This window comes from Acomys minous (assembly GCF_964271855.1).
Source record: "Acomys minous genome assembly, chromosome: 4".
Classification (NCBI taxonomy): Eukaryota; Metazoa; Chordata; class Mammalia; order Rodentia; family Muridae; genus Acomys; species Acomys minous.
Window position 1 is genome coordinate 8,269,197 of NC_140486.1, and position 18,489 is coordinate 8,287,685.

An 18,489-nucleotide genomic window follows, 5' to 3' on the forward strand; every position below is an offset into this window, starting at 1 on the left:
GCATGTCTTAAGAGGACTTACACCAGGTGTTTTCATAGTGTGCTCCATAAGGAAGTGATGCCTTGGTACAGCTGCTGCAAATTCTTTCTCAGGATCAGAATATTCAGGCCAATGCTGGCTTGTTGCGTTTTTTTCTGAAGCTGGTGGGAGTTGGCCAGCCCGAGAGCTCTGGATTTGCCCAGTGTTGTCTGCACCCCGTGCCACCCACCCGGAGTATGCAGCAGTGATTGGGAGAAATGAGTAAGGACCTGATGGTTAGGGAAACAGGAAGAGAGCTGGTGGCACCTGCAGGGGGTGACCACTGTGCCTCCATTACAGTTTATTGAGAATGTGCTGCGGGGGGGGGGGGGGGCTTTGCTTTCGCTTGTGCTTTTCCTCTGTGGTTGCTGGGCAGTTGAGCAAAAAGCCAGACTGCCAGGCACAGCAGCTCCTGATGTTATCCAACCAGTCCCAGCATCTCTGGCTTGGTAAGGAAGTTGCTGGGGAGCTTGGCATTCTCTACAGACCCTATAGAGGGGCCCCTTTGAGTCGGTGGAAGTTGGTGCAGGTGGAGGGCTAGCCCTGCCCCCACTGGTCCAGGATTTGTAACAAGAGGATTTGTAACAGCTGAACTTAGCTGCCTGTCTTGGCGTCAGTGGGCACTCTTGCTCCAGCGGACTCTGACAAGAGAGGCAGACACAGCCCTCACAGACAGGTTTTAGTTTTCGAGAAAGAGTCTCATGTAGTCCCAGGCTATCTCTAACTCACTGTGTAGCCACGATAGCTTCTAATTTGTGATCCTCCTGCCTCCACCTCCTGAGTGCTGGGCTTACAGGGTGTGCCTGGTTCATCTGGTGCTAGGCATTGAGCCCAGGCTTCCTTGAACACCGCTCAAACACTTAGTAACTGAGTTATATCTCTAACTCTGTTTCTGTTCTTTAATAATTGGTTTATGGATCTTCTTTGCCCTATTAAATCATATTTTATTCAAACATTTTGGTTTAAGTAAAGGCCACACTTGTAATGTCCTGGGGCCTATGTGCCCTGTTCCACAACTTCCTCTTTGTCTGCTTCGGGGCCCAGAGTGAGAAAGCCTCCTCCTTCCTCCTTCTCTGGCCTCAGACACCCTGCTGCTAAGACAGCCCCAAGGAGACAAGCCATCCGTGCTCTGTCCTCTGCCTGCCACCCAGCCATTTCTTCTGGAATCTTCCAGTCCCCAGGCCTTGGCTTCAACACTGCAGGGGTGTCAAGTCAGGACTGCGGAGAGCCCAGGACTTAAGTTGGCTTCTAGCTAGGACTTTCTAGAGAAGGCTTCCAACTTTCCCTTCCGTCCAAAAGAAGGTGGTCAGCTGTGAGGCCAGCCCTGGTCTGTAGTAAATAGGATTCTTTCACTTGGGAGACAGAGAACACAGGAGCCAGGCCCGGCCCAATTGCAGGTGTGCCTCCTTTGGGGTCTGGCAGCTCAAGGCCAGGGAGGGTTGGCCTGGGTCTTCAGCTTCCATATGGAGACCTGGGCAGGCACAGGGCTCAGCTTTCCCAGTGTGTGCACAGCTGCCATGATGCCAGGTTTCCCATCAGTCTTAGCCTCAGACCTTCCTTTTCTTCTGGAGCTGGGTTCCCCTAAGATGAAAAAAGATGTATTTATTTTGTAAGTATTTTGCCTACATGTATAGATATACAGCACATGTGCGCTTGTGGTACACAAGGTCAGAAGAGGGGATCAGATCCCCTAGAACCAGAGTTACAGGCAGTCGTGAGCCACCATATGAGTGCTGAGAAGTGAAGTGTTGTTGAAATCAAATTACTAAAACTCGTAACCTATAAGTCTGTAATTTCGTCCTCCCTTTTTATCAGTATCCTAGTTGGCAATGACACGGTGACATTTTGGGGTCCCCATGTTACACTTTTGTCTTTGGTCGACTTGTTTCGACTGGACTCCAATATCTAAAGCTGGGAAAATCGTGGCCTCATCTTCTGGGCCATGGAACATTGATTGTGCTTTTCCATAGAATGATCTAGATGTCAAAGTGCTGAGGCAGCTGAGGGAGAGCTCTACAGCAGCATCATTCCTTGTGTCTATCTTGTATGGGTCAGCAAAGCATCGGGTGCATGGAGAATCCTCTTCCCTCCTGTATTCCTTCTCCTCTTCCTCCTCTCTTCCTGCCCCCCCCCCCCCGTCTTGCCTAAGTGAATGTTTAGACAGCCTTTGGTGGCCACAGCAGAGAAGATGGCTTCTGGACATAGGCACTTGGCAGTGCTGCTCCTGAGTAGGGTCCCTGATAAGCTGTTTCAGACTTTCCCGTTGGTGACCTCACAGAGCAGCCAGACCATCTATTTGTCTCACCACCCTCTGGTCTTCAGGTTGGCTTTCCCACTTGAACTTGTTTCATACCTCTACCGACCGGATCCTTTGGGATTAGCATTCTGTCTTATTATGTACTATGGACAGGCTGTACCTCCAATCAGTCTTCCCTAGGGTTGCATTTTAGGGTACAAGGGGTGGCCTGTCTCTGTGGTTCAAAACTGGGTTACATAGCTGGACATGAAAGAGGCCTAATGCCAGTGGACAGCTCTGCAAACCTGTCCAGTGCTCAAAGACACAGTGTGAGCTTAGGAACTTGGCAAAGGCCTCTAATCTAGATGCCACCAGCCACCAATCCTGTCTCCCCAGAGGTGGCACCTTCTCTAGAACGTGGTTTTAGACTCATGTAGAACAGTGCCATTTTCAGTGCTGGGTTCCAGCTTCTTGAGCTATGGAGTTCAGACTGGGAAGCGTTGCTTTCGTATGGCAAGGACCCTCCAACCATAGCCTTGGCACAGACGGAGTCTCCTGCTTCTGAGACCTCTAGCCGTCCCCTTGTTCCTCTTTGTCTCATCTGTGGCCTTTCCAGAGGACTTCTGTGACCCAGAGATTGAGGACTACAGCATGTCCTCTCACTGGGCTCTGGACTAGAGTCCTGGTCTACCTCATAAGGGGCTGCTGTGTTGCCAGAGGGATTGTGCACTGCGGCCCATTGATGGGAGAGGGACAGGGAATGAGCAACCGAGGACACTCCCTAGCCTACCCGAGGCCTGGCCGGCTCATCTAGAAAATATCTAAGGGTTTAGCTGGTGCTTTGAGACCCTATCATTTCTGGAGTTTTCTTTCGTTGGTTTCCAAGCCAGGGCTCAGCAGAGAGCAGTGCTGTCCTTGCATGCGTCTCCCAGTCAGGCACTGGAGCCTGGTGTGGATCTAGGTTTCCCTAGTGCTCATTTTCATTATTCAGAGGCCTGGAAACGCTTGTCTACAGACACACACAAATGGGGCTCTGGGCTGCAGAGAGCCTTTCCAATAAGAAATCCCGAAGCATGGCTTTCCTGTTGAGTCCCAACTACAATGATGATTTTTTTAAAAAGTGCTTATCAGAGTATAGTTATCACATAATGTTTGTGAGATCTAGCTGTGCCTTGGAACCATCTGTTTTGTTTTAGAAGTTGCGGAAGTTCTAGGTAGCAGCCAGCCTCGGGTAACCGTAAGAGTGGCTTCGGAATTCACGTTTTTTCACCCATCCTTTGGGTGTGGTCGTTGAAGCCAAGCATTTAGGCTGCTTGATTGTGATTTGTCTCTAAACACCTATTGAAATGCCTGGATCCCTGTGTCTGAGGCACATACCTCTCTCTACCTACACACCCATCACTCTTCCTCCCTCCACAGTCTGTCCATCCTTCTGTCCATCACCTGCCACTCATGCACCATAAAACAAAGCGAACACCTGGCTTGGAACGCGGAATCCACCGGGCCTCGCTCAGCCTCTCAGATGACAGAATCGCAGAAGCGCTCCGCTATGCCTGGCTCTGCAGACAGCCATGAACCACAAGGCAGGCAAATTTCTTGCCATCATGGGACCTGGCTTCTGTTGGTCAGAGCAATGGATTGGTAAAACATAGTGATATATACCAGAGAGGGAGGAAGGGGGTGGGGAGGGTGAATACACTGGCAAAGGCAACTTGGCTATTGGATAAGGATTTAAAAATCACAATTGGCTAGGGAATGTGGCATTTGAATGAAGACAGGACAGTAAGGGACAGCCCTGTGGCATTTGGCAGGGGATGTCTGGCTGAGGAAGGCTGCTATGCTGGTCAAGCAGGAGGCCTTGGAGCAGTCTGACCTCAGCATATTTCCAGAGGCTACACCTGGGGCCTGGCGTCCTCAGGGATGGCCAAAGGTCTTGGGTTCACTGCGTTTGTGAGTACATGCTTCCTTCTCACTGGCCTCATGTCATTCTTTTCTCTTGTCTTCCAGAACACTACAGCTATGCATCCCCTAGCGTCACCTCAACTCTGCCCCTTCCCACAGCACACTCTTCCTTGCCAGCACCATGCCATGACCTCCAGACGTCCACCCCGGGTATGTCAGCTGTTCCTTCAGCAAACCACCCGTCCAGTTATGGAGGGGCTGTGGACAGTGGGCCTTCGGGGTACTTTCTGTCCTCTGGCAACACGCGGCCCAATGGGGCCCCGACGCTGGAGAGTCCTCGGATCGAAATCACCTCCTACCTGGGCCTTCACCACGGCAGCAGCCAGTTTTTCCATGACGTGGAGGTAGAAGATGTACTCCCCAGCTGCAAGCGGTCACCGTCGACGGCCACCCTGCACCTGCCCAGCCTGGAAGCCTACAGAGACCCCTCCTGCCTGAGCCCAGCCAGCAGCCTCTCCTCAAGGAGCTGTAACTCTGAGGCCTCCTCCTATGAGTCCAACTACTCCTACCCGTATGCATCCCCCCAGACCTCCCCATGGCAGTCACCCTGCGTGTCTCCCAAGACCACGGACCCAGAGGAGGGCTTTCCCCGAGGCCTGGGTGCCTGCCACCTGCTGGGGTCTCCAAGGCACTCCCCATCCACCTCTCCCCGTGCAAGTGTCACCGAGGAGAACTGGCTTGGTGCCCGTGGCTCCCGGCCCACGTCCCCCTGCAACAAGCGCAAGTACAGCCTCAATGGTGGGCACCCCTCCTGCTCACCCCACCACTCACCCACACCATCCCCCCATGGCTCCCCCCGGGTCAGCGTGACCGAAGACACCTGGCTGGGTAACACCACCCAGTATACCAGCTCTGCCATTGTAGCAGCCATCAATGCTCTGACCACCGACAGCACTCTGGACCTGGGTGATGGTGTCCCTATCAAGTCGCGAAAGACAACCCTGGAGCATGCGCCTTCCGTGGCCCTCAAAGTGGAGCCAGCTGGGGAAGACCTGGGCACCACTCCGCCTGCCTCTGACTTCCCACCCGATGAGTTCGCCTTCCAGCACCTTCGGAAGGGCGCCTTTTGCGAGCAGTATCTGTCGGTGCCACAGGCCCCTTACCAGTGGGCAAAGCCCAAGTCTCTGTCTCCTACACCATACATGAGGTAAGCAGCCTCCAGCTGGAGTCGGACATACAGTAGGGATGTGGCTGGGGTAGAGGAAATCACTGTCCTGGCTTCTGTCTAGAGATAATTGGTCTGCGGGGACACGTGGCATCGTCATAGCCCCCCTTTGTCTCTTCTGCTGGTAGCAGCTTCCTGCATGCCATCTCTGTCTGCCAGTTCCTTTTCTAAGTATACGTTCGCTGGTTTAGGGGAGCCTAACTTTTTGGCGGCCGTGTTCATGTGCAGCAGGGTCAGGGTTGCAGCACGCGGACCCTGTGGCTGTCCTTCTGATCGCCGTAAAGTTCATCACACTCGCACAGTTGTGTTTTTAATAAGCCAAGCGAGGCAGCCACCCTCCTGTGTGTGTTCCGCCTGCTGCTCACCCACTTCCTTTCTCTGCCTTAATTGCTATCACCGTGCGGGGGCAGATGGGCCCTCAGCTTCACAGTCCCCCAGAGCAGCCAGCTCACCAGCGTCCCGGGAGACCGGCAGTCGCTGACAGGGAGTGAGAGCACGTTACAAAACTCTGGTCTTAAGTTGTTGGTTTTTTCCTTTTAACGGGATGCAGGGCTGCTTGTGATTCTCTCAGCCCATTTAACCAGCCCAGTGCTTTTATTTTTAACTAAACGGCTTTCCTGACAGGTGTGCCACTTGTGACGCCTGGAGGGGCTGCTTTCTGTTCCAGGGTTTTCACACGAGGCATTAAAACATCCACTCAGGCCATTGAGAGCACATATGAGATCAAAGCAGAGACCTCATCCACAAGCGGAGGCACCTGTGACAGCCAGGGACCCGTCACGCGGCACGTCTGCCTGTGGCCTGCTTCTTCTCTTGCCTGCTTCCCATCCCCCTCCTATCCAGGGCAGACGCATGCCCATTTGAGGCATGGCTACCTGGTATTTGGCACCCTGATCTCTAGATGTAGTCTGTGCCTATAAAAGCCACTAGCCCCAGAACTCATTTTTATGGGGGTCCTCTCCACACAGTATAGCCACGTGGCCACGTCTTTCTGGGGGCCCACTCCGGGAGGTATAGTGGCAGGCAGGCTGTGAGTGGCACTGCTGAAGAAGGCTCTAAGGTGCATCAAAGGGAAGCCCTGAGTGAGACGAGCCAGTCCTGGGGCACAGAACTGAGGGCAGGGGCTGTGGAACAGAGCTGTTTCCTTCCTATCTTGTTCTGTCATTCTGTCCTGCATCCCTCTATCTGTCTTAGGAGGTTCAGACAGCTGGCAGTTCAAGCCGTGCCATCAGAGCATGTCAGAAACAAAATTTCTCTCAAACACAGGGACCTAAAATCCATGAAGCGCTGCCATGCCTGCCGTATTACCCGTACGACTTGATTTAACTAAAATCAAGACAACTTCCACACTGGCTCTCTCAGCTCACCCGATCAGCATCACACTTTTGATTTGTGGTCACGGACGGTGAAGGTCATTGTCACTCATAGAGATTCAATGGAACTCCTGAGACCTAGGGAAGAGAGAAGTCCCACAATATAGCTGGAGCCGGTGCAGCTAGAACTTTTCAAAAGTTAAGATGCAGTTATGACATGTATGGTGTGCTGAGGCCGGAGTGACAGGAGCCGTAGACTGGTGGCTTTCACACCAGGCACGTGCTCTCTCCCAGCTTGGAGGCTGGAAGCCCGAGATGAAGGGGTGTGTGTGGCAGCTGGCTCCTCCTGCCGCTTCTTCCTGGTTTGCATTAGCGGGCACCGCTCACCGTGTGCCACGGTCACTGCTCCACCCACAATGTCTTCTTTCAAGTACCCAGACCTGGATCTAGATTCGTGCTAACGATACCAACTTGGTTACCTTTAAGGGTCCTTTCTCCAGACCAGTCACCCTCTTAGGTGCTATGGGCAGAATCCAAATGAGGGCACAGCTTAAAACCTGACTACCTAGCTTACTTTTTCAGGGAAATAGCAAAATGTCTTCAAACATAAAATGCCCCCCCCCTTTTTTTTTGTTCTTCACAGAGGTATTTTGGGTATTTCTGGTGGCCCACAGCTGTCTGTCTGTCTGCCCCAGCCTGCTGGTGGCACAGGCTCTGGAAAGCAGTCGCTGGTTTTTTCCTCTACTTAGTAGCATTGACACGGGCCTAGTGGCCTGTGATCCCGTGGTCTTTATCTCATGGTCTCAGGGCCTCTGGGGGTGGCTGTGATGCCATGACAGTCCTGTGAGCTAACACAAACAAACACCACCCCATCCTGGGGGTTGAAGTTCACCTTTTCCCACTGTTTTGGTTCACCTCAAAATATGTTTCCTGGTCCCTTTTAATGGGTTTCCATGAACTCGCTAACGACTGCTCCAGGCAGCGGGAAGCTCTAGGGGAAATGAAATGTGGAGTGACTTGGCCATCGTCATGAAGAACACTCCCTCTCCACAGATGCTGTTGGTGGACGAACGAGCACCAGGCAGCAGGGACTTGGAGGCACCCTTGAAAGGCTGTGTTCCCACATGTCCCCCAGCTTTGGGCTGGAGAGCTCCCACAGTGTGAATTCCTCCTCACCCCACCCTCACCCTGGGCACATCTGTACTTTCTATTCCATCCAGCTCTAAAGAGCATCATAGCAAAGAGCACAGTGCGGTCATCTTCCTGAGGGACTCCCATTGTCCTGGGGCCATTTTTTTGTGGCACCCACTCCCTCCTGTTCAGAGTACTGTAGTTACCTCAACTCAGGTCCTCGGGTCCTGTTTATGTAAACAGCAGGCACTTTACCGACATGCTACATCCATACCCGCATTAGAGGACATTTATATTAACCCAAAGGAACTGGTTTAGACTGTCCACCACTTTCATTCTGAGCCAACCGTTCACAGAGCACCCGTGCTGTGTGTCAGAGCTTGGGTCAGCTCTGCACTGTAGCGTCTTCTTTCCTTCTAGGACAGGCTCGTGGGGATGTCTTACTGTCCTCAGCCAGCATGGTCTCTGGACTTGCCTATAAAAAGGCACAGTTAGATGAGGAATTTCAGATAAAAAGGGACTGGTTTGGGCCCAGTGGAAGCATTTATTTTAACTAAGTGTGTCTGCGCATTTGTAAGTTAGGCTTCTGCACATGGGGCCACTGCCTTTTAAAGAATAGAATTCCCAAGGGGGTGGGGCAGACACGACGAACAGCTTTTACGCAGAGAGCGGCTTGGTTCAGATGATAAGAAATGGGTGCTATGTTCAAATCAGTTGAGGTCAGACCTCATTTCTTTCAGGTTTGGGCTGTGGTGTTGGACGCCTTGATGATTCCCATGGCTTTGATGATACGCACAAGTGCTAGCGTCAGAAAGTCCAACAAGTTCTCTCACTTTTGAGGTTATCAGAACAGCTCAGAGTTTATCCTAAGTGGGAATAAGATAAAGTGCGCCTGTAGATGGGTCACAATAAACCCAGGTCGTATCTTTCTCCACACTTGCCCTACCACCCTCATCAGGGGATTTTCACTTTGGATAACTGTTCAGTGAGTCCAGTATCTTTGTAGCCTGGGGAAGGCACGGTGTTGGTGAAAGATAGTTCTAGCTCCTGGGGGTCTTCAGGTCCCTGAGGGCGATGGCCCACTTCAGGACTCTGGTGGCCAAATTGGCCTGTCTATATCTGTGACATCTGCCGAGAACATCCATGTCTCTGGGCTCTGGTGGGCTCACGGGGCCCATGATGACTGTAGATTGCTTGCAAAGTAGAGTCTAGGAAGGCCCTGACCTTCTGGAGAGCATAGAAAGGCAGGCAAATCAGAGGCCATAGTATGCAGGGTGCAAAGTTAGGTACTATGTGAAACCGAGTCACTGACTGGGGGAAAGTTAGTGACTGTGCTGGGAGCCCACATAGACTGCAGGCCTCATGCACAGGCGACATGCACACAGACAAGGCATCCAGGCAGAGATGCTCTGGTAGGAAGAGGGAAGTTGCCACAGGCTGTAGGTCCATGGACATGCACTTTGTGTTCTCGGGAGTTATCTGCTGTTTCTTCTTGGCTTTGTAATTGGCCTCGGATGTCCCTGCCCCAGTTCTGGGAAACATGCCAAACACATCACCAGGTGGGATGCCATGCCCGTCCTCCTGCTGTGCTACAGACCCTGGATGTCTCTGTGGACTTGGAGAAGGAGGAAGGAGGGCTGGTCTGGGACTGGAAAGAAGTCTCCATCACCTCACCCACATCCTATGGAGGCTTTGCACTGGGCCATGTCAGGTCTCACCACAGACAAAAACAAGAAGGCCCCTTGTTAATGGGCCCCGATGATAACTGACAGATACCCAAGATGAGCTGATCCCAAAGCCCTGCACCCCAAGTGCTACCTCTGTGATGTCCCTGACCCTTAGGTGTTCTGTAGAGTCAGCCCTCACCTGTGCCTTCTGTAATACTGGGACCAGCAGGGGCTTCAGGGCAGGACTGAACCCAGGCTTCTTTGGAAGGACACAGTGGGGCCCTCAGAGCAAGACACTGAGAACTCACTGGCCCTAGGGAACGAGACTGCCTTCTATGGACTTTGGGGTTGTGGGTGCAGCGTTTAAGGCCTGGCAGTTGTATATGTTCTCTCTTGTCCACTCCCCTGTGCTTTCTCAGTGGTAGCGTCAGTTCAGTTTGATACTTGGAGGCCCTTGCCTCATTTACTTCTGCCTGGAGAGTTAGCCTGGTGTCTCAGTTAGGACTTTCAAGGAGGCTGTGTGTGAACATTAAGCTCTGTCGGTATGGGGGATGGTGGCCTTTGGTTTTCCTTTGAGCAGTCTGTAAAGAAGGAGGAACTCACACACTTCTGCATTCTTGAGGAGAATAAGATGACACCAGTCTTTGAGGCTTTGAGCTCAGGCTTTTTCAGTCCAGCCATCTAGACCTTGATTGTTGCCAGTCTCAAAATAGTAAAAATGCAGCTTCATGTCCCTAGGAGGGCGAGCAGGCCATGCCTGGTCTTGGTTGTTCCAGTCAGGTCTGGGGGCGTTCTGGGTCTGAAGCCTTCACTAGTTGCAAACTTTCAGGCTTCCAAAACTGCCAAGAGCCCTGGCTGAGAGGAAGTGCCCAAGGCCTCATGTATCAATGGCTTCATGTATCAATGTCTACACATGAAGCAGTCAAATTTTTACTCACATGTTTCCATCTGAGAAAAGTTGTGGGGAGTCATAGTTACAGTTGGGGTTGCCCGTGGAGTGGTGTCACTGCCTAGAGATAAAACCAGATTGGGAGATAATTGCCTTTTCTGATAAGCAACTCTTAGCGGCAAAACAGTAGGACTGTGTGAGTGTGCATGAGTGCGTGTACGTGAGTGTGTGTGTGAGTGTGTGTGTGTGTGTGTGTGTGTGTGTGTGTGTGTGTGTGTGTACCAGAGGACCCACTTGTTTCTTCATCGTAGTGTCAGGCTTTTATCCTTAGAATTCAGGTTTTGAAGATTAAATGCAGGTCCCGTGTTGCAAGCACTCTGCTAACTGTATTGTCATCACAGCCCTCTGTCTGTCTGTCTGTCTGTCTGTCTGTCTGTCTTCTCATCATCTAGTCTGAAGCCTCTTCTGGCGCCAGGAGTCTGACATGCAGGCATGGCTGTACTTGGAAGAGAAGGCAGGGACACTTCATCTGGGGGAGGGCTATGAGAACACTTACCACATCCCCACAAGTCCCACCTCCAAGGGACTATTACAGACCTTTGCCAGGTGAAGCTCCGATAGGGCAAAGGGAGGATTCACCTGCCATAGTAGCTTAGGCATGCCATGTGACCTTGCCCACCACACCTGGCCAGCGTTCCAGCCCTCTTGAAAGGTTTCCCTTGGAGCGTGACGATCACAGGCACAAATACCTGTAGCGGTCCTGCACAGGTTGGCTACCCAGCTCTGCCCTTGCTATACGAGCTGCTGTTTCCAGAAGAAGATCCACTCAGGTCACCAGGATGATCATGATACAGACGGACACCTGTGCGAAGGCGTAGCTTACCCACGCAGGTGAATGTGTCCAAAGTCCCAGGCTGTCTCCAGGCAGTGACCCTCTGTGATGGCCTTATTATCTCTGGAACCAGAACTCTAGAACCAAAGAGCCCTGTACAGCCAGTGATGCTGATGGCCTAGAGTCTCTAAGCTAGGAACAGAGCTGTGGTACCTTGTGTAGGTGTCTGACGGCAGTCGTCAATTCTACAGGAGGCAGAACCGCTGTGCGTGTCTAGGTTCTCCAACCCTGGGTCAAAGGCCTAGACTCTTCCAAATCTCATGATTGAGGACCATCTGCCTTGTGAAGGAAGGATTAGGGAATCGCAGCTGAAAGGAGGAAGCTTGATTTACATGACCATAAATGGCAGTGGCTTTCCCTGTAGGCTGGCACCATACTGAACAGACTGAACCGAGTTTCAGAACTTGACTAGCAACTATTTCAGCATCACTTGGAAACCAAGTTGTGGCCAGTGGCAGAAGTGTCCAGTGGCTTGCTTGTGCCCCACCCTATGTTCCCTAGGACGATGTTCAAGTTATTGTGTTAGTTTGTTTGGATTTTCATTTTTCATAAGTAACGCATGGCAGGTGTGGCCGGAAGCATTCTCATTATTAAAACATCAGTGATGTGAGTACGGGTTGGCTGCTGCTGCTGGGAGTCACTTGGTGGCTGAAGAAAGGCATGGTGTGGAAGAGAAGTGCAGAGCGTGCAGAAGTTGGGCCTGCCCCAGGGCAGAGGGAGCAGGAGAAGCTGCACAGTTCCTTTCCCAGGAAAGTTCTCCTGGGAAAAGTTCTCCATCTGTCCTCCCTTTTTTCTTTCTCTCTTCTTTGTTTTCCAGTCTGAAACAGGTGGCCAGGGCAGAGACCTTTCCAGAGTCTGGCCAGAGACCCAGCAGCCCAGGTCTCTTGGAGCCTGCAGATGTAGCCTGGCTCATGAGCTCTGTTCTCCACTTACCTACCAGGACTGAGGGGGCAACAGTGATCTGAACAAATGATGTGATATCAAGCCTTGAAGGGCAATTCTCAAGCTTTGGATGTACAGGAGGAGGCTCATGGGAAATCCTTGGGTCATGGAGGACTTGGGGCAAAGGGTAGCAGAGCACCCAAAAATCTGGAAGAAAATAGCCACTGTATAAGGTCCATGAGTCTGCAGTTTTAACACATACATGTATACCTGGATGTACATACTCTCAAATGCACACACTCACACGCCTGCTGTCTATATCCTGCAAGTTCTAGACTTGTGACTTTGATTTGGTCTCTTGAGCCAGACATGCACTCTGCCTTCTGTTACAGGGCGTACATGCCTACTGGGCTCTGCCATTGTCCTTGGCAAGAGTCCCTCGTCTTCTTTGCTCTGTACCCCAACCAGACTAGCACCGGGACTAGGGTAGGGAGAGCTCAGAACGAGTGGAACTCTCATCCTGATAATCACTCTTAGGCTGTGTCAGGTCCTAGACAGCAGGGAAAGGACAAGGCTGGGTAGTCGCCGGTCTCCAGCCAGAGCCTTAGAATATCCCTAGGTGGCCTGGCCTCTCTCCTACCCGACCCTTTCCAACCGAAGAGGAAACATTTTGTTAAGGGTCTAGCTATTGGGACCTGTGGCCCCTGATGTCCTCCCAGGTTGCTTTGGGAAAGGTAGGCAGCCAGGAGCCCTGTGCAGAGATGACTGTCATGTTCCGGCAGAGTGAGGAAAATGTAACTCGCATACCCGGACTGCCCCCACCCCGTGTCAGGCTGTCCCCTGTGCTGTTTGTCTATCTCATCTGAGGTGGCCACTAGTCCTTTTCTGCCCAGGCACTGGGTCATCGTCTACGAAAGGCCAGCCCCTCTTGGGTGAGGCAAGCTTTCCCAGGCCAAGAGCCCTGTGGTTAGGGGGCCGCGGCCCAGATGTGCACTCCCGACAGAGTTGCTGGGTGGTCCTGGGCTTGGCCTTGGGTGGATGGGCAGATGGAGCCCTTGAGGCCCAACGTTTGCAGAACCAGCCAAGAAGAGCACTGATAGCCTTCGGCAACCCTCTCTCCTCCCTCCCGCTCTCCTCCTACCTCCTTTCCTTCCTACTTTCATTCTCTCTCTCCTTTTTCTTTCGTAGTTAAGGAAAGCCTTTGGCTGCTGCCCCAAGACAATGTGTTAGAAAGCCAAAGCCCTTGTTTGTCCTTAACTTGCTTCCATTTTCTTTTACAGCAGACTTTAGGCTTAGATCAAGTGCGTAGCCTCATGGGTTTCAGGATGACCAAAGCGTAGAGGGCCTTTGTGGTTTCCCTGCAAGATACACACACACACACACACACACACACACACACACACACACACACACACACACACACACACACGCAGGGCTTTTAACAATGGAAGGCTCAGAATTGAAAGTTGTTTACCTAAACAAACCAAGCAAAACTGCACCCTCTCTGGATGCACAGGAGTTACTCTTGTACCTATTGCTGGGATGACTTTCCATGACACCTGACACAGCATGAGGGCCCGAGTTTGGCTCCCCAGAACACACATGAAGCTGGATGTCATGTGCTCTCATGATCTCAGCACTTCTACAGCAGAGTGAGAGGTAGAGACTGGAAATTCAGGGGCCAGCTTAGCTTGGCATATGCAGCAGGGAACCCTAGCGAGACCCTGTCTCAAGTCAGGTGGAGGGCAGTGACCAGTCCCTGAGGTTCTGCTCACACACGAACACATACGCGTATGCACGCACAGAGGTACAAAAAAAAAACCCCATCATTTCTTTATTATACGAACCAGGTTCACTACTTTGTAATCTTTTTTTTCTTTTTTTCTGTGCCCCTTCGCCATTGCCTGAGACAGGGCTTCTCTGTGTAGCCTTGGCTGTCCTGCAACTCACTCTGTAGTCCAGGCTGGCTTTGAACTCAGAGATCTACCTGACTCTGCCTCCCAAGTGCTGAGATTGAAGGTGTGTGCCAGCACCTCCTGGCCACCATTAGTGTGGTTTATATATATATATATATATATATATATATATATACATATGTATATGTATATATAAATGTATATGTATACATAATAAAAGGAACCACTTACCAAGTAATTTATTCTGCCACAGCAATCATTTCAGCCCCAGCTCTCCAAATCTGCCCCTGACAAGTCATGCCTTTTGCTTTCCAATGCAAGGCATTTTAAGCAGGAAGGTCCCTTTCAGCAGAGAGGTCCCTTGCTCACCCCTTGCCTCTGTGCGCTCGCCCTATCTTTCTGAACACCTGCCGGCTTCCCGCAGCTTCATACATACGTGTTCTAATGTGCACAAGACAGGCGTTCACCCTTCCAAACTGATCCTGACACCATCGCCTCACATGGGAGCTCACGGAAAGGAAGCCAGTGTTCGCTGCGCCCTACTCTGGAATTTTCTCAGCACTTGTTGGACTCCAGTTCTCAGTGAACCCCTTTCTTCAACCAGCATCCTCTCCCTCGTGTCTGCACCTTTTCTTTCCTCTCCTTTTTCTCCCTGACAAGAGTCATTCAGGATACTCACACCCCCATGTGGGTCTTGCTGAAGGTGCCTTTTGGCTCTTCTGTCTGTCAGATTGGTGTGACCCCTAGGGTCCTCTGGATTAGGATCCCATGGTAGCCCAGTGGTCTTTGCATGTCTGTGGGGAAAGATGCCTATGTCCCTCTGTGGTAGTCTAGGTATTTAGTAACTGGTTTAACCCTCGAGGTCAGTACACAGAGCAAGCTTGCCCTGTCCGGCACCAACTATACAAAAGTAGCCAGGAGGATCCTACTCTATAGATCGCCATGCCCAGGCCCCCCTTCAGGGGTTGATGAGGAGTCTGAAAGAGAAGGAAACTATGTGGCCTTGACACTCTCGGTCCTTAGCTGTCATCCATCTGCCCAGCTGCAGGTAACAACCGTGCTTCTTCCCGTAGTAAGCACACTTCCGAGCTCCCTAGGACCCTGTGGTGGGAGGAATGCAAAGGGCAGAACTGAGAGAAGAAGCGGTGAAGCAAAGCTTTGTTCCCCGAGGGCTCAGCTGAGGCCCAGTGCTCGGTTCCAAGCAAGGGATGTGGTGTCTGTATGGCAGGTTAGGAGCTGGGACTGCAGAGACCTTTGTGTGGCACTGAGCAGCCTGGCTGAGCTGATGAAGTGGAGAGAGGCTGTGCAGATGGCCTGTGAGGACCAGAGGTGATGCTGGTCACCCTCAGAGGCCTGTTGGAGGGATGAGCTCCCCAAAGGGCTTCGCTGTCCCCATGCACCAGCCTCAGATGCTCAGAGGCAGTGGAGCTGGGAACTGTGGGCCCTGGATAGGCAGTAGCCAGGGACTGTAGGCTCTCTGTGGCCACCGGTTTGGGATCTGGTACAGAATTGGTCTCTGTGCTGTGACCTGTATGCCAACAGCATTTTCACACTTCCTGTCAGTAGGAGGCGGAGCCCTTTCTCATGGGAACAGTGATTCAAAACAGGAGAGCTGGTGGCTTCTCCCTGCACTACGCCCACATACCAAGCACTGTGGAAGGTCTGACTCGCCCATTATCAGGGGAAGCTGCCCGTCATTCCCACGCACCCTAACCCCTTCCCCCTCCTCCCCCAGCACGAGGCTACACTAGCCTGGTCCCTTCAGACCCTACAACAGGAGGCCACACTGCTTTGTGAGCCACGGTCCTCAGGACCCGAAATCAAACAGCTGCACACGCGCGCGCACACACACACACACACACACACACACACACACACACACACCCCTACTCACATATACATATACACACATATATATGTGTTTACACACACATATATGCACACACACCCTTCCTCACACACATACACACATGTGCACGCACACATACATATACACACTTCCTCACACACACACTCACATTCACACAACTCATTCTGACACACATGCTCATATACACACACACACACAAAACCCTTTCTTGAAAGAATTTTTTTTAATTCTTGTTCAAAACCACTGAATGAATGCTTTTTGAATAGGCTGAGAGGAACAGTGGGAGCTTAATGTGGGGCCTAGGGGAGAAAGAGGCCAAATTCCAGATCTCTACGTTTAACATGCGTTAACCAGCAACATGGCCTGACCACAGGCTACTCACATCCAGTCTGCACATAGGCTTTGTTCTGTGCTCTGTTTCTGTTATTTAGTGGTTCACTTATTTATTCACTTATTTATTTAGTGGTTGTGTGATGGTACACACATGGAGGCCAGAGACAGCTTGCAGGAGTATGTTCTTTTTCCTTCCACCATGTGGCTTCCGGGGCTCTAACTCAGGTTTTTAGACTTGGCAGCAAGTGCCGTCAGCAACTGCTTCATCTCTCTGGGCCTTAACTTGTTTTCTGTTTTATTTTATTATTTTTAGGTGTGTGTGTGCGCGTGTCTGTCGGTCTGTCTGCCTGCCTGTCTGTAGGTATGTGTGTGTGTGTGTGTGTGTGTGTGTGTGTGTGTGTGTGTGTGTGTGTGTGTGTTATGTCCATTTGCCAGCTAATGCCTGTAAATTCTAGAGGCATTGGCTCCTCTTGGATCTGGAGTTACAGACAGTTGGGAGCAGTCTGACCTGGGTGCAGGGAATCAAATCTGAGTCCTCTGGAGGAGCAGCCAGTGCTCTTAACCGCTGAACCATCTCCGTAGCCCCTGTAATGTGTCTTAGGATGTTTGTCATACAGACTTATCAAGACCTGACGTTCCTCTATGACCTCATCAGACTGTTCTTCATAGATGGCAGTTTGAACACAGGTCCAGAGAAGGTGCCAGACACGGGGTATCTGACAGCACTGATGACAGTGGCTGTGTGGCAGAGTGGGCACCTCCTGTTGGGGTGGAGACTAAGCCATGGGAAGTGTCCTGAGGCTTCAAAAGGTCTTCAGTAGACATGGGACCAAAATTGAGCAGATGGTAAGGGGCCGGATAGTTCCAGATGTTTTGGTGGAGCAGAAGTATTGTTTTCACTGGAATTTACTCTTCACATACCATCCACTCCCTTCTGGCTTGAACTCCAGCATTGTGTGGAGGGGCAGACAGCAGCACCGGAAACCACTCCGCAGGGACAGTTTTGGGAAAAAATAGAATATTATCAAGTCTATGTTCTGACGAGTTGGTGCTGGGGTAGACGGTTCCCAACATCTCTAGGAAGCACGAGGCTGATGCTTTGGGGACCCCAAAATGCGGACCCTGTGTTCAAGATATAGTGTCTTATTTAATTATGTGGACATCAAATCAGTGGCATTTCTAATGGCAAACGACTGGCTGGTAATCAAAGTCCATCCCTAAAGTAATATTTGCATAATAAAATGTAGTGCTACAGTTAAACCGCTTTCTTACCAATGCACTAAGATGCTTAAAGTTTGATCTTTCTTTTAAAAACTCAGGATACCAAATTACATGTTCTGCAAAGACATTCCCCCTTTGTGTAAAACACTTGCATGTTTAGATTGTCTCTAGATTGGTAGGATGTGGCATAAGATTTTAAAATGCGTAGGTAACTTCAACTGACTTCACTAGTACAAGTCAAAAGATCTCGGGGGCCTGCCTCACCAGCTGTTTTCTGGGTTGCATTCTGTGACTCTTAAAAGGATGGAGTTCAATTGAAAGTGTGTTTGAAGCCTAAAATTGTCAGTCAGTCATGAGTGCACCGCACCTCTTTAGCAGGAAATCACAGTCCCCAATCTGATGTCAGAGACCCTGTGGGTCGTAGAATCAGGCCCCAGGAGGACAGTGGACAAACAGTACTCAGCCAGGTCCCCTCCTCCAGCCTAGTTCCCATCTGAGCTAAGATGCAGTCCTGGGGGGTTGGAGAGCTGTCCAATTTATCATGAAATGTTTCGATCAGAGCTGACAGTCTTAAATGTGTAAATCACCCTTCTTCCTGCCCGTTTTCATCATTCTCTGTCTGCCTGCCTGTCTGTCGGTCTGTCTGCCTGTCTGTCGGTCTGTGTCACTCTCTTTTTAAGATAATCCTGGGGTTTGAAGCTCGTTCTTCTCTCATTGCGAGGTTTGTTTTTGTTCCTATTTCTGTTCACAGCAAAGCATAGTCTCTCTGTTAGATACAAGAAACTTCAGTGCATACATAAGAGACAGAATGAAGAGCTACAGCTGTGGCCTGTTTTGCAGTGCCTTTCCTTCCAAACCTGGATACCCATCCTGTCTGTGGCTCTGTGGATTGCGGTCCCACTGCCCTGGAAACACACTGCCCCCCATGGAGGCAGGAGGCTGCTCAGATCCCATGGGGCACCTTCCCCAGGATGCCAGCCTGTGTCCAGGCCAA

General features: G+C 51.2%; 1 protein-coding gene across 3 annotated transcripts in view; it reads left to right on the top strand.

Annotated features, from left to right (window-relative positions):
• The window catches only part of NFATC1 (nuclear factor of activated T cells 1), a 105,231-nt gene that overhangs the window by 9,437 nt on the left and 77,305 nt on the right, over window positions 1-18,489 (top strand). For all 3 annotated transcript variants that reach the window (XM_084780135.1, XM_084780137.1, XM_084780136.1), the window contains exon 2: window positions 4,262-5,363. In XM_084780135.1, the coding sequence (XP_084636261.1) occupies window positions 4,262-5,363 (1,102 nt within the window). The remainder of the gene's footprint in view (window positions 1-4,261; window positions 5,364-18,489) is intronic.